This window comes from Bos indicus x Bos taurus, chromosome 12 (genome assembly GCF_003369695.1).
Source record: "Bos indicus x Bos taurus breed Angus x Brahman F1 hybrid chromosome 12, Bos_hybrid_MaternalHap_v2.0, whole genome shotgun sequence".
In the NCBI taxonomy this organism is placed as follows: Eukaryota; Metazoa; Chordata; class Mammalia; order Artiodactyla; family Bovidae; genus Bos; species Bos indicus x Bos taurus.
The window spans coordinates 51796568-51809901 of record NC_040087.1 but is presented as its reverse complement, the minus strand read 5'-3'; the positions used below and the strand labels follow the sequence as shown (position 1 = coordinate 51809901).

At 42.5% G+C, this 13334-nt stretch overlaps 1 protein-coding gene and 1 long non-coding RNA gene across 19 annotated transcripts in view; one reads left to right on the top strand and one right to left on the bottom strand.

The window, feature by feature from the left end:
• Positions 1 to 2267, top strand: part of MYCBP2 (MYC binding protein 2, E3 ubiquitin protein ligase) — a 270681-nt gene extending 268414 nt beyond the window's left edge. For 13 of the 18 annotated variants that reach the window (XR_003513823.1, XM_027557742.1, XM_027557733.1 and 10 more), the window contains one exon: positions 1432 to 2267. Coding sequence is in view for 17 of the 18 variants with exons in the window: in XM_027557742.1 (XP_027413543.1) it covers positions 1432 to 1547 (116 nt within the window). In the remaining variant the exon portion in view is untranslated. The remainder of the gene's footprint in view (positions 1 to 1431) is intronic. The other 5 variants (XM_027557736.1, XM_027557735.1, XM_027557728.1 and 2 more) reach the window with 1 other exon arrangement.
• Positions 2268 to 6939: 4672 nt separating this feature from the next.
• Positions 6940 to 13316, bottom strand: LOC113902444. Its single transcript, XR_003513822.1, has 3 exons — positions 13234 to 13316; positions 10537 to 10613; positions 6940 to 7372 (listed from the first exon to the last, which is right to left on the bottom strand). It is a non-coding gene; the product is annotated as an uncharacterized LOC113902444 (long non-coding RNA).
• Positions 13317 to 13334: the final 18 nt, after the last annotated feature.

Here is a 13334-nt window from a genome sequence, read left to right as displayed (position 1 = left end):
TGAATGTGAAACCAAAAGGAGACTGAAAAAGTCAGAAGAGGTCGGGAGGCTAGTGATCACAGTAAGGTGGAATATCAGGCTGAACAGAAGTGAGAGCAGTGGAAGGGGAGATAAAATGTGAACATAGAGGAGACAGATCTAAACCTAGTCAAAATGCACACAAACACGCACACACCACATACACCAGTATATAGTGTTGTTAAAGCTGGGGAAGGAGACACACACTTGCATCCATTGCTTACCAGCATGCAAATGGCAGAACCCTGAGGTCCCTTTCAAAGTTGCAAATTTATCTACCCTTCAGTGATCCCACTTCTGGGGATACACCTACATATGTGAGAAAAATACTGAAGAGCAGATATACAGGGTTATTCATCACATCCTTGTTTATAATAATACAAATCTGTAAACAATGCAGGTATCCCATAAGAGGTTGGTTAAATGCTAGTTACTGTGCTCTATTAAAGAATGAAAGGGATTGAGGATGGAGTTTCTATGTACTAAAATGAAAAGATCTGTAGGAGATGCTATTAAATGAAAAGTCAGAGCAATGTGCATAGGATGCTGCCTTTTGTAAGAAGGAGGGAAATGGAAAGGTATATTCTATTTGCATTTAAAAAGCACTGGAAAAATTCATAAACTAATAAGATTGATTATTGCGGGAAATAGGAAAAATTGGCTGAAAATGGGGCAAAAGTGACTTCTTTTTGCGTGTAATTTTTAAAGTATTTTTATTTTTAAACCATGTGAAATATATTATCTATTCCAAAACAAAGATAATAAGATGAGTAGGGTTTGTTTGGGTTTTTTTTAGTATGGCTACTCTGCTGTTTGCTTGTGTCAAATAAAGATTGTAACTGTTCTCCCTCTAAAAACTTCTTTTTTTTTTTATACAGTAGAAGTACTTTATGACTTTGAAAGAAGCAGGATGAGAATAATGTGAGACTAGAGTGTTGAGTATAATGGTCATGATAAGCAGGAGGGGGAGTGTTGAGCTACGGTCAGCGAAAGAAGGGTGTGAAAAGGGGACGGTGTTGTATGGACAAGGACAAGAGTCCAGATTAAGAAGTTGAAGAAGAGAATCCCTCTGTCTGTCCATTCCTCTCTAGAAAATTTATTGACTGCCTTGTTGGTACTAGGGTACTTACTCTTCACAGCACTTGTGAGTTAGGTATTGATGAGGGCCTAGGAGTCAGAAAAGTTACGTTAATTTGCCACCGTTTCCTTATCAGTAAAATGGGGTATTTTCTGCCTCTGTGGCTCTTAGAGAACTGAGTAGATTGCTATATTAGCGCCTCAACAGTATGCACACAAACCTCTGCAGGTGTTTTTACTTTCATTTTTATTTTAATTTTTTTTTTTTACCATCACATTAGATTTGTGTGTGTGTGTTTTAATTATATTCTTTTGCCTCCTTCATAATGTATACAGGTCCCAAAGGCAAACAGTTAGAAGGAACCGAATGTCCTCTCCATGTTGTTCATCCTCCCACTGGAGAAGAGTTTGCTCTGGGTTGTGGAGTGTGCAGAAATGCTCACACTTTTTAGAACACTCAGATTCCTTTGTCTACAGAGAGAGAAGTTGCCTTCATCTCCCAAGCGGATGTGGTGAAGTTTAAACTCTGCTCAGGATAAGGACGGGACCATTTTTACATCCATAAAAATGAACCATTCACAGTGCAAGACGGATGCCAAATACCATGTACATAATTCTTGCTATGGAAAGTTTCCCCATTGTTTCAGTTTATCTTCTTTTTGAACCAAGACATCAAACTTGTGAGGTGTTTGCATGTGGCCATTATCGTCACTGGCCTGTGAAGCATTGGACATTTATAGATAATTGATATCAAAGAATTGCCATGCCCATGGACTGAGAATGATACTGGCTTTCAAGCAAAAAAAGAAAAATAATCATTGTTTATTGTATACTGCCTTTTTTGTAATCCTGTACAATTGCATCACGGGTGGGGATAAAAAGAGGAATATTCTGTTTTATTTCCTAGACTGTTATTTAAAAAAAAAAAAATTGTGTTAGGATGGCATATAAATGTAATAAGTATCACTGTATATAAAGATATCAATGTTTGTCCTGTATAAGAATTACTAAATTTACAAATGCAGTTTCATTTAAACTTCTAGGTTAAGTTTGAGCCTGAAATTTTAATGAAGTGCAATACTGAGTGTGCCTCATTATCTCGCAGCTGTAAACATATTGGAATGTACATGTCAATAAACCACTGTACATTTTTATACAGTGATAAAGTCTAACAAGTGTGTATAGAGTTGACTTGGGAACTGTAACTGTAAGTCACTTCAGTCGTGTCCGACTCTGTGCAACCCCATAGACGGCAGCCTGTGTGCAACCCCATAGACGGCAGCCCACCAGGCTCCCCCCTCCCTGGGATTCTCAAGGCAAGAACACTGGAGTGGGTTGCCATTTCCTTCTCCAATGCATGAAAGTGAAAAGTGAAAGTGAAGTTGCTCAGTCGCGTCGGACTCAGCGACCCCATGGACTGCAGCCTACCAGGCTCCTCCGTCCATGGTATTTTCCAGGCAAGAGTACTGGAGTGGGGTGCCAAGACAGTCTAAATACCTAAGGTCTAAAACCTCTATCCAGTTTTCCTTGGAAAGGAATTTACTAACATAGCACAAATCATAACTTTCATAACTTTTAGGGAAAATAAAGAGTAGTAATGAAGTACAGTGCTGGAATCTTAACACTGGAGGGAGAGATGGATGGATAGATAAATAGATATAAATGGACATATGCCAGAGATAGAAGAAAACATTTAGGAAATTGACCAACCCCCCCCCCCCCCCCATTTTCTTAACCAGTATCTTTTTGAACTTTTGTAACATGACCAACAAAATCACTAGTCTTTATTTATTACAGACTGTGTGTTTTGGTAGATCATTTTTTACAGTTAAATCAGATTATATTTATTTTATGAGACCAACAAAAGTTTTGATCAGTTTTGTTCTAAATTCCCGCTGTTGAAAATATATAATTTATCAGCATCCATTATTTTAATGCCATTTGTTAAACATTCATGAGAAATTTTAAATAATCTTTGCTTTGAGGGAACTTAAAATATAAAGAAAAGATCAAGTCTGAGCACAGATAACTAATCAGAGCATCTTGTAATAAATCACATAAAAATTTCCAAGACAAATGCTTCAGGGTTTGGGAAAGATTGTTGGTGGTGGTATTTTGTTTTTGTTATTTTTGTTGTTGGGAGTGGGGTTAGCTAAGAGGCCCTTTAAGCTGCCTCTTGAAAAACAAATAGCATTTCAAAGGCGGAGATGTAGAGAAAGGCCTGAGGAAAAAAGTAGGTGCACAGAAAATTCTAGAATGTGATAGAACAGTGTGAGTAGTCAAACTTTCCTGGTGTTGAAAACCTTACTGCAAAAAAAAAAAAACAAAAAAAAACTAAAGATCACAAAAACTGAAAGAGTCGCTCAGTCCTGTCTGACTCTGCGACCCCAGGGACTGTACAGACCATGGAATTCTCCAGGCCAGAATACTGGAGTGGGTAGGCCTTCCCTTCTCCAGGGGAGCTTCCCAACCCAGGGATCAAACCCAGGCGTCTCACAAAGACTGATGTGATGCAGTTCATGCAGGGAGGGGCTTGCTGAGCCAGAATGAACTTTGAAACGGTACAAAATTCCCCTTTCATCTAAATAAGGTACATCTGAACCATCCCTGAAAAAGTAATGACAATACTTCCTTTCAAATCCCTCAGGAGAAGGACATTATGCAGACTTCCTTTGTATTAGTGACAGTGCCCCAGAGTTGCAAGCCACGTTTAATTGCCCAGTGTGTTCAAAAGTGAGGGGAGTAATTTGTTGTTACTGAGGGCATTTCTGGTGGTCCCAAGTCAAACCAAAAGGGTTGCAGGCAGGACTCGTTCAATTTCAACTTTCAGAATACTTTGGATTAATCATTCTGGAAGAAACCCTGATACCTGAAACAGAAAAGGGTGCTGAATGCATTCACATGTTAATAAGCCCTCCCAGTTTGTCTTTGACAAAGGGCTAGATGGGACTCTTTCCCTAAATTCAAAAAGATTCCAGAACCTTCAGGGCAACACAGCCGTTTTCTTGAAGAGTCATTCTGCCCTGATGATGTTGGGCAACAGATATCAGGAAGGGATGGTGACACTGTTCCCAGACAGCCCCTCAGCCTGGCTTCCACCTCAGCAAAGCTCTGCCTCTCCCTCCTTTCCCAGCCCTGCCTTCCACAGTACTTCTGTCCCACACCCAGGCCTGTGGGAGGATTCTGAGGGCACAGGCTCAGGACTGGCTTTCAGAGTTTCCAGAAATCACAAAGTAGGTCAGAGACAGAAGCAATTCCTGGGTTCACCCCAGAAAACCAGATGTGATGAGGCTGCGGTGAACACATCTGACTTCAACTCATCAGCCACAGGAATGAAACTTAAGAATGCCACACAGATAGGAGGCGCCACAGACACTTGAGAACTGTGATCTGTATAAGTAGGAAGAAGGAAGGAAAACTGTGGAACTGGCTTGACTGGTGTGAGCCGTCTCAAGTGAATAATGCTGTTGATAGCAGGGATAAAAACAGCAAAGCCCTGAAACATTCTCTCAGTGACTCCAGTTTCTCTCTGTTTTTAAGGAAACTATTTTTAGTCATATTCCAAACGTCTCAAAACCAGAAAAGTATTTTATGAGTAAGTACGTTCTGACTAAGCACAGAAGGCCAATGGCTCGGGCATACACGTGGCTCAAGCGTACTGTGCACCAAGGTTGCAGTTGCTGTGCACGGAACACACCAGGCAGGAAACAGCAGAATCATGAGAGCAAGTGTTGGAGATTCTGGAAATAAGCTCTTTTTCTGTTATATTTTCAGACCTGGAAAAAGCCAGTTTTCTTAAGCAGCTTTCTGGCCAGTCTGTTAAGGTCTAAAAATTCCTTATTCCATCAGTAAGCATTTTTGAAAAATATATGCAGTTGTCTGTTAACTTTTCACATACAGTGATTACTTATTCTCCTTCTTTTTCAGCTTTTCTCAGCCCGACATCTCTCTCTGGCCACTCTGGCACTGAATTCCACCATTGCCTAGTCACACGTGTTTCTGATGGTGGTGATATGATGGAAAAGTACCACTCCTTTTCCTGAGAACTGCCAGCAGTACAACCGAAGTCAGAGGACTTGGGTTCAAGTCTCGAGTCAGCCTCGGTTTTGACTGTGTCACCTTAAGTCAGTCACTAATTCCTTTTGGTCACAGCTTCTTAGAAGTAATAATATCTAAGTCAGTTGAGCAAGCGTTCACAAAAGTGCTTTAACCCACACAAAGTATTATTCGAAAGTGAAGAGCAAAGAAGAACATTTATTCAACACCTCCTCAACAGCAGGCACTAAATTCTAAGCATTTTATTTAATCCTTCCAGCAACTCCATTGCTTCCCCCAAAACAGCTGCTAAGCAGACAACTGAGTAAGTAAAACGTTAATCTCATTTCAGCAGATGGTTTTAATCTCATTTCAGCGGCTTAAAGAAGTTAAAGAACTTGCATTCCGTTTCAGCTAATCTAATACAGATTTGGCTGGAGAAAAACCTGAGAGGTGAATCCAGATCTTACTGTTTTGTTGTTGTTCAGTCGTTAAGTCATGTCCAACTCTCTGCGACCCCATGGACTGCAGCAAGCCAGGCTCGCCTGTCTTCCACTGTCTCTGGAGTTTGCTCAAACCCCAAATCCTTCTACCCCATCATGCTATTACTATAACATTATCAACTGGTCTGATGAAAAGAAGTAATATGAAGTGGTAACTGGAAACTAGTAAAATGGGCAAGAGTCAAAAGGGAACAAAACAGGCTTTGCCTCCAGGACGGTGCAAGGTAGGTCTGGAAGGACCTGGCTCCCATCTTCTGGGATGTGGGGGTGTTGCGGGGGAGGGGTCAGCCAACAGCCTGCACCTGCCCCTCCTAGGAGATCCACCCTCTTCCCCTGCAGCCCTGGCCAGTGAAAGACAGAACATGGCAGGGTACAGGGCCAGGCCATTTCTGCCCAAAGAATTGCTCTTTTCTGGGCCATCTTTTTTTTTTTTAATTTATTTGACTGTGCTAGGTCTTGGTTGCAGCACTTGGGCCCTTTGTTGCTGCAAGCAGGCTTTCTCTAGCTGCAGCAAGCGGGGGCTACTCTCAGGGCAGGTAGGCTCAGTAGCTGTGGCGCATGGGCTTAGTTGCCCCAAAGCAAGTGGGATCCTAGTTCCTGGATCAGGGATCGAACCTGTGTGGGCAGGCGGATTCTTAACCACTGGACCACCAGGGAAGTCCCTTTCCTGGGCCATCTGTATACCAGCACTTGGGCTAGCCTAGCGGAGGGAGATTCCTACAGCCCTGCTGTAGTCAGAGGCTTTTCCTGCCCCATACTCCTCCCTGTCCTTTCATAGATGCCAAACCTGCACGACAGTCTGAAAGCTCTCCCTGCCCCCTCGGGCTCCCCCACCCCTTGCTCTGTCATAGGCACCCCCCCCTCCACACACACACACAGATTTCTTGCCCTTGTAATGTTATCTTGGCATCCGCCTCCTAGAGGACTTAGCTGACTGACACAGAAGGATAATATATTTTAAATGATTTATGGCTGCTTCACTTCACAAGTGACATAAGGTAACAGAAAAAAATGTATAGACTATAACAGAGATACTGGATGGAGTCACACTGAAGAAAGATTATGAAAGAAAATCAAAGCCAAGACTAGAGTATGGAGAAGGCCATGGCACCCCACTCCAGTACTCTTGCCTGGAAAATCCCATGGATGGAGGAGGCTGGTGGGCTGCAGTCCATGGGGTCGGGAAGAGTCAGACATGACTGAGCGACTTCACTTTCACTTTTCACTTTCCTGCATTGGAGAAGGAAATGGCAACCCACTCCAGTGTTCTTGCCTGGAGAATCCCAGGGACGGGGGAGCCTGGTGGGCTGCCGTCTATGGGGTCGCAGAGTTGGACACAACTGAAGTGACTTAGCAGCAGCAGCAGCAGAAGCATGCAGTAAGTAACCATGCAGTCTTCCATCGTTGCTTGAGAGAAGGCCATCAACTGCATAGTACATTTGTTAGCTAACGAAGCAGGACAAGAAACATGTCCAGTCACTACTTACAATGTCCATTTCCTCAAAAAGAGCGAGGATGGATAAGTTTTGACAAGCATAAGTGAAAAATGTATTTCAGGGAGAGAGTGTGGTGACAGCTAAGGTGTTGATGTGTTCCTTGAAGAGGAAGTAAGCTGTTTTGCTTCATTAAGTCATTTAATAAATAGCTGAGCACCTGTTCTATATCCACACTTGACAGGACATGCTCACGAGGCTGTGTTCCCACTTGCTTGGTTACCATGACTTACACGTAGAGAGTGCCTGGTAAGTGAAACGTACAAGTTAGTTAATATGTGCAGCGCTGTGCCAGCTCCTACGGACAAGACAGTTGCATAACACAAATAGAGAACATGTGAGTAACACAACATTATTACAAACTGTAATCAAAGTTTGCTAATAATAAGAGAGAACATTTGTTTAAGGCTTACAGTGGCCAATCACTGTGCAATGATTGGGTGTGGTGGACAGAATCTGCTTCAGCTTTGTCGCTCAGTTGTGTCCGACTCTGTCAAAGCTCAGGGCTGCTGGTATGATCTGGATCCTCTGGTTCATAATCAAACTCACCTATGAAAGCCCTCTGGTCACTTTCTCATTCACCTCTTAGAATTCTTCCTCCCCTGCAATGTATTTCTTCCCATCTACTGCCCATGACAGGTTTATTATATATGCAACATGGCTGAAGTCCAGGATGCTACACTGAAGTCCTGTCTTGTCATGTTCTTTAACTCTTCGAAGAAATATATATTGAGCAAGGAACTCTTCCAGGAGCCTAGAATCTGCAAGCCAGCCAAACTAAGACTCACGGTGCTTATTATATCCGAGTGGGACATTACACAACAGACATGCAAAATATAATATGCTAGGAGGTGATATGTGCTGTGAAAAAGGCAAAGGAGGTCAAGGGGGCTCCAGAGTGTTGTTTTCACTGTTTTGTCCTGGTTTTATTTATTTTTTGGTTTTGGTAATTCATTGTTGAATTTGATTAACTAATATTTCTTTCTGAATTTTTTTTACTTATAAGAAAAGCGGCGCTTCAGTTTTCCTTTCTTTTCCATATTTGGTTTGGGAATCATGAATATACTAGCTTTATAAAATGACCTGGGCAGCTTTCCCTCTTTATCCTTTTTCTCAGACAACTTGCAGAAGGACTAACTCTTCTTGGAAGTCTGGTAGGGCTCACATGTAATTCCATCTGTGTGTGTATGCGTGCTCAGTTGTTCAGTTCTGTCTGACTCTTTGTGACCCCATGGACTGTAGCCTGCTAGGCTCCTCTGTCTGTGGGATTTCCCAGGCAAGAATACTGGAATCTAGTTATTTGGGAGGGAAGGGCTTTGCTAATTACATCAATGTTTATTGATCTATTCAAGTTCTCTACTTCTTCCTGTCAATTTTGGCATTTTATATTTTTCTAGACTTTGTTTCATCTAGGCTTTCTATTTTATTATCTAATAATTATTTACAACATACTTTATTATTTTGAATACCTATAGTGGTTACCGGAGAAGGCAATGGTACCCCACTCCAGTACTCTTGCCTGGAAAATCCCATGGACGGAGGAGCCTGGTGGGCTGCAGTCTATGGGGTCGCTGAGGGTCAGACGCGACTGAGCAACTTCACTTTCACTTTTCACTTTCATGTATTGGAGAAGGAAATGGCAACCCACTCCAGTGTTCTTGCCTGGAGAATCCCAGGGACGGGGAGCCTGGTGGGCTGCCGTCTATGGGGTCGCATAGAGTCGGACACGACTGAAGTGACTTAGCAGTAGCAGTAGCATAGTGGTTACATTAATATGTGTTCCCCCTTTAAAAAATCCCGTATTTTGTTAATTTGCAACATTTTCTTAATCAATCTGACTAGAGTTGATCTACCTTATTAACTTTTATTTGAACTAGTTTTTGTTTTTGATAATCTCTGTTGTTCAGTTGCTCAGTCATATTCAACTCTTTGTGACCCCATGGATGGCAGCATGCCAGGCTTCCTTGTCCTTCACCAGCTCCTGGAGTTTGGTCAAACTCACGTCCATTGAGTCAGTGGTGCCATCCAACCGCCTCATCCTCTGTCACCCCTTTCTCCTCCTGCCTTCAATCTTTCCCAGCATCTGGGTCTCTTTCAATGAGTTGGTTCTTCACATCAGGTGGCCAAAGTATTGGAGCTACAGCTTTAGCATCAGTCCTTCGGTGAATATTCAGGGTTGATTTCCATTAGGGTTGACTAGCTTGATCTCTTTGCAGTCCAAGGGATTTTCAAGAGTCTTCTCGAGCACCACAGTTCAAAAGCATCAATTCTTCAGCACTCAGCTTTCTTTATGGTCCAACTTTCACATCTGTACACGACTACTGGAAAAGCTACAGCTTTGACTACGGGGATCTTTGTCAGCAAAATGATGATTCTGCTTTTTAATACGCCATCTAGGTTTGTCACAGCTTTCTTCCTTATTTTTTCCCTATCTTATCTTTATTAATTTCTCTTCCAGTTATCTACTACAGTATGACAAACCACTCATTACTTACTGACTGAAACAAGTGTTTATTATTGTCTGTTGGTGTTCGCTAAGTGTTGCCCTGATCTTGGGTGGCCTTGGCCTGCAACTTGGAGTGGGGCCTGGGTTCTCAGCCAGAGATTGAGGTCGGGTCATGGTGGTGAAAGCAGCAGGCCCTAGCCACTAGACCAGTGGTCAGTGCAGAAAAGAATTTCCACAAAGACAGAAAGTAGTGAAGCAAGTAAAGTATTCATTTGGAGAAAAAGAGTACAGTACGTGTGGATAGGCACACGGGCAGATTCAGAGGGAGAGTCCCCAACCTGTGCCCTCGTGGTAGATTGAATCACTTTTATAGGGTATTTCTTCCTGGTTTCCTTTGGCCAGTCATTTTGATTTGCTGGGTCCACAGTCCATATTTAGTGTATCTCAGGATCCTCCCACGTGTGTACAGGCATCTCTTAGCTAAACTAGATTCTACCAAAGAGGCTGTGGTAGCCTGGCATTAGTTAGCACCACTCCCCTTTAACCTCCAAGGTGTCTTTCTGTGCATGTATGATTGGGGAGGTCTCCTGACTTCGGAAAGGAGAAGTATGTGGTCTGAGCAGGGCCCAGCCTCCTCCCTTAATTGCCCTGCTATTCTTGTGGAGTTTCAGTCGATAGAGAATGAATCTCCAATGGCTTTACCCCAGGGAGGCCCATCTTCCTCCTGCCTCAGCCCCATGAAGCTTTGTTTTCTTCTGTTTTGGTGACTAGTTCTTCTAGCACACTGACCGAAGAATAAGCATTGACTTGGAGGTATTGATTTTGAAGACAGAGTTGAGGCAATTAGAAAGCCTTCAGTACAGAAAAATAAAAATAAAATAGAGGGAAAGTTAGGAAATAAAGAGATATGAGAGGCAAACCTCCATGCAGAAAAATCCCAAATAATTTATGTAGATAGTCTCACCTCAGGAGATGGAACATAACTTTCTCCAACCTTTCAGTGTGAGGTGAACCCAGAGACTTCCTCCCAATAAGGATAGTCTGGAAAGGGAGAAAAAAAAAATTTACATTTCTTGACTTAAAAAAAAAAGCACAATGTGAAAGTTGCAAGTTAAGCTTCATTTGGGGGAAAATGAGGACTGCAGCCTAGGAGACAACACCTCAGATAGCTCTGAGAAACTGCTCCAAAGAGGTACAGGAGAAGGTCAGTATATATGTGATTTTGGTGAAGGAAGAGTACATGCAATCAAGCACATATTTTTTCCAGAAGGTTTCTGCTAGTTTGGTGAAGCTTTCTGCTAGTCACAAGGAACAGCCATCACCATGAAAGATTTTAGTGCTGTTCTAGATATGAGGGGGCTTTCCCAGTGGTAAAGAATCTGCCTGCCAATGCAGAAGATATAAGAACTGTAGGTTCGATCCCTGGGTTGGGAAGATCCTCTGGAGGAGGGCATGGCATCCCACTCCAATATTCTTGCCTGGAGTATCCCATGGACAGAGGAGCCTGGCAGGCTACAGTCCATAGGGTATCAAAGAGTCAGACATGACTGAAGTGACTTCACACGCATGTACATTAGATATAAGGAGGTATAAGAACTGGGCTCATAAAATCAGTTCCTGAAAATATCTGAAGACCTGTTATGCCAGATTTCCCCCAGAGCACAGAGTGCCTCATTTCTACTCTCCACCCTGAACTCATTTCAGAGGGTCTTGAAAATCAGCAGCTGCAGTAGCACATGATTTAATCCTGGTGGAGACAGATGGCAAGTGCCAGTTTGTAGTTGATACATTAGAGCATCTTGACCTCAAACTCTGATGAATGTTAGCATCAATAGAGAGAAATCCTTTGACAGTATGTACCCTTGATATGATATGATGACAGTGATACTTTATTCATGTGTGTCCTTCCTCTGAAACACTCATAACCTCAGTCTGACCATGAATGAGAAAACAAGAGACAGACCCCAGTTGAGGAACATTCTACAAAATTCTGGAACAGTGCTCCTAAAAACTGTGAAGGTCATCGAAACAAAGAATTATAAGATGGTATTGAAAGAACTACTCAACATAACCTAACCTATCCTGATCATCCCAGCAGATGGGATACACTATCTGCAGATAATTTAAAAACAATAATAAATCTGACTCAGTGTTGGTTTGTTTTTTATTATCACATGTACCAACAATCCTAAACTGAGTCGGTAACAAAATATTCTTCCTTGCTGAACCACATTACTCAACAGCCACCCTCTCCCTTCCCCAGACAGTGTCACCGATCTTGAAAAACAGAACTGAAAAATTTAAGTATTGACTAATTTTTTATTTATGGCTGTGCTGGGTCTTCGTTGTGCACAGGATTTTCTCTAGTAGCAGCAAGTGAGGGCCACCCTCTAGCTGTGGTGTGAGGGCCTCTTATTGCAGAGGTTTCTCTTGTTGTGGAGCACAGGCTCTCAGGTGCACCCCTGGTTTCAGAAGTTGGAGACTAGAGCACAGGCTCAATAACTGTGGCACAAGGGCTTAGCTGCTCTGCAGCACGCGGGATCTTCCCAGAACAGGGCTTGTACCTGTGTCTCCCGCAATGGCAGGAAGATTCTTCACCACTGAGGCACCAGGGAAGCCCTCGACTGGTTTTAAAATAAGCACAAGTTGCTTTTTTCAAAAAGGGAAAATAAAATCTTTAAAATAACAGTAACAGGGAAGGAAAGGAAGCATTAGATATTGGTAAAGTGAGCCAAGGTCCCACGCTTGTCTTTAGGGAGAGAAGAGACTGTCATGAGGCTTTAAAAGGGGACTAAAATTGGAGAATGAACGTTTTAATGAGATACAGTGTTTACTAGTTATGTTGACTGACCTGGTTTAATGTGTTTTGCTGATCGTTTATTCTGTTAACATAAGTTTAAATAAATATGCCTGTATTTGACTTGTGTTTCTTCTTGTAATTATTATCATTGCCCTTCTTCCTCTTGTCCTTCATCATCCAGTCAAGGAGGAACCTAAAAAATGTTGCAGCGCAGGTCCAGCTACATTATTTTGTTGCTAGACTTTGTTCCCTTTGACTTTTAATCTGATAGCCAGGCCTTACCAGAAAACAGTGGCATTTTCCCACAGTGACTCTTACTGTACTTTTACCCACGCCTTCCTAGCTCAAGTTTGGGGGAAGTAGAAGGGTGCTGGGATGCCTGGGTTTCACTGTCTTCCAGTCTCTTACACCGGGCAGATCTTTGACAAGACATCTATGATGAAAAATTATTTTTGAGGGGGGTGGGGATGGTGCATGATTCAAGTTAAGATTTTGCACCTAAGGATAGTTTAAGAAAATCCAGTATCCCCAAATCCAAACTTTGAAAACAAGCTAACCAGGTAGCAGTTACACACAAAGATGCCTCTACTTACAAAAGCCTTCACCGGAGTTTTCTTTTATCTGTCATCTACTCCCTTACACTATTCTCATTGTGTTTCAGAAAGCTATTTACAAATTTCACGAGTCTGTCTACTTTATAAAGGCGATTTTTAAAATTATCACCTGTCATCCCAGCGTTAACACTGTCACCATTCTGCTTTAATTCCCCGCCATATAACACCTTACGTATACAGGATGCACATTATTACAGTATACCAATCATGGTCTATTTGGTGTGTATTGTTACAAGCTGTGTTTTACCTCCTCTCTTGACGTGAGCGGGCGTGGCCATCGGAGGCCCCGCCTCCCACGCGGAGGTGTGTCCGCTGCCGCAGCCACTGTTTATCTGTCGGCCCGAACCA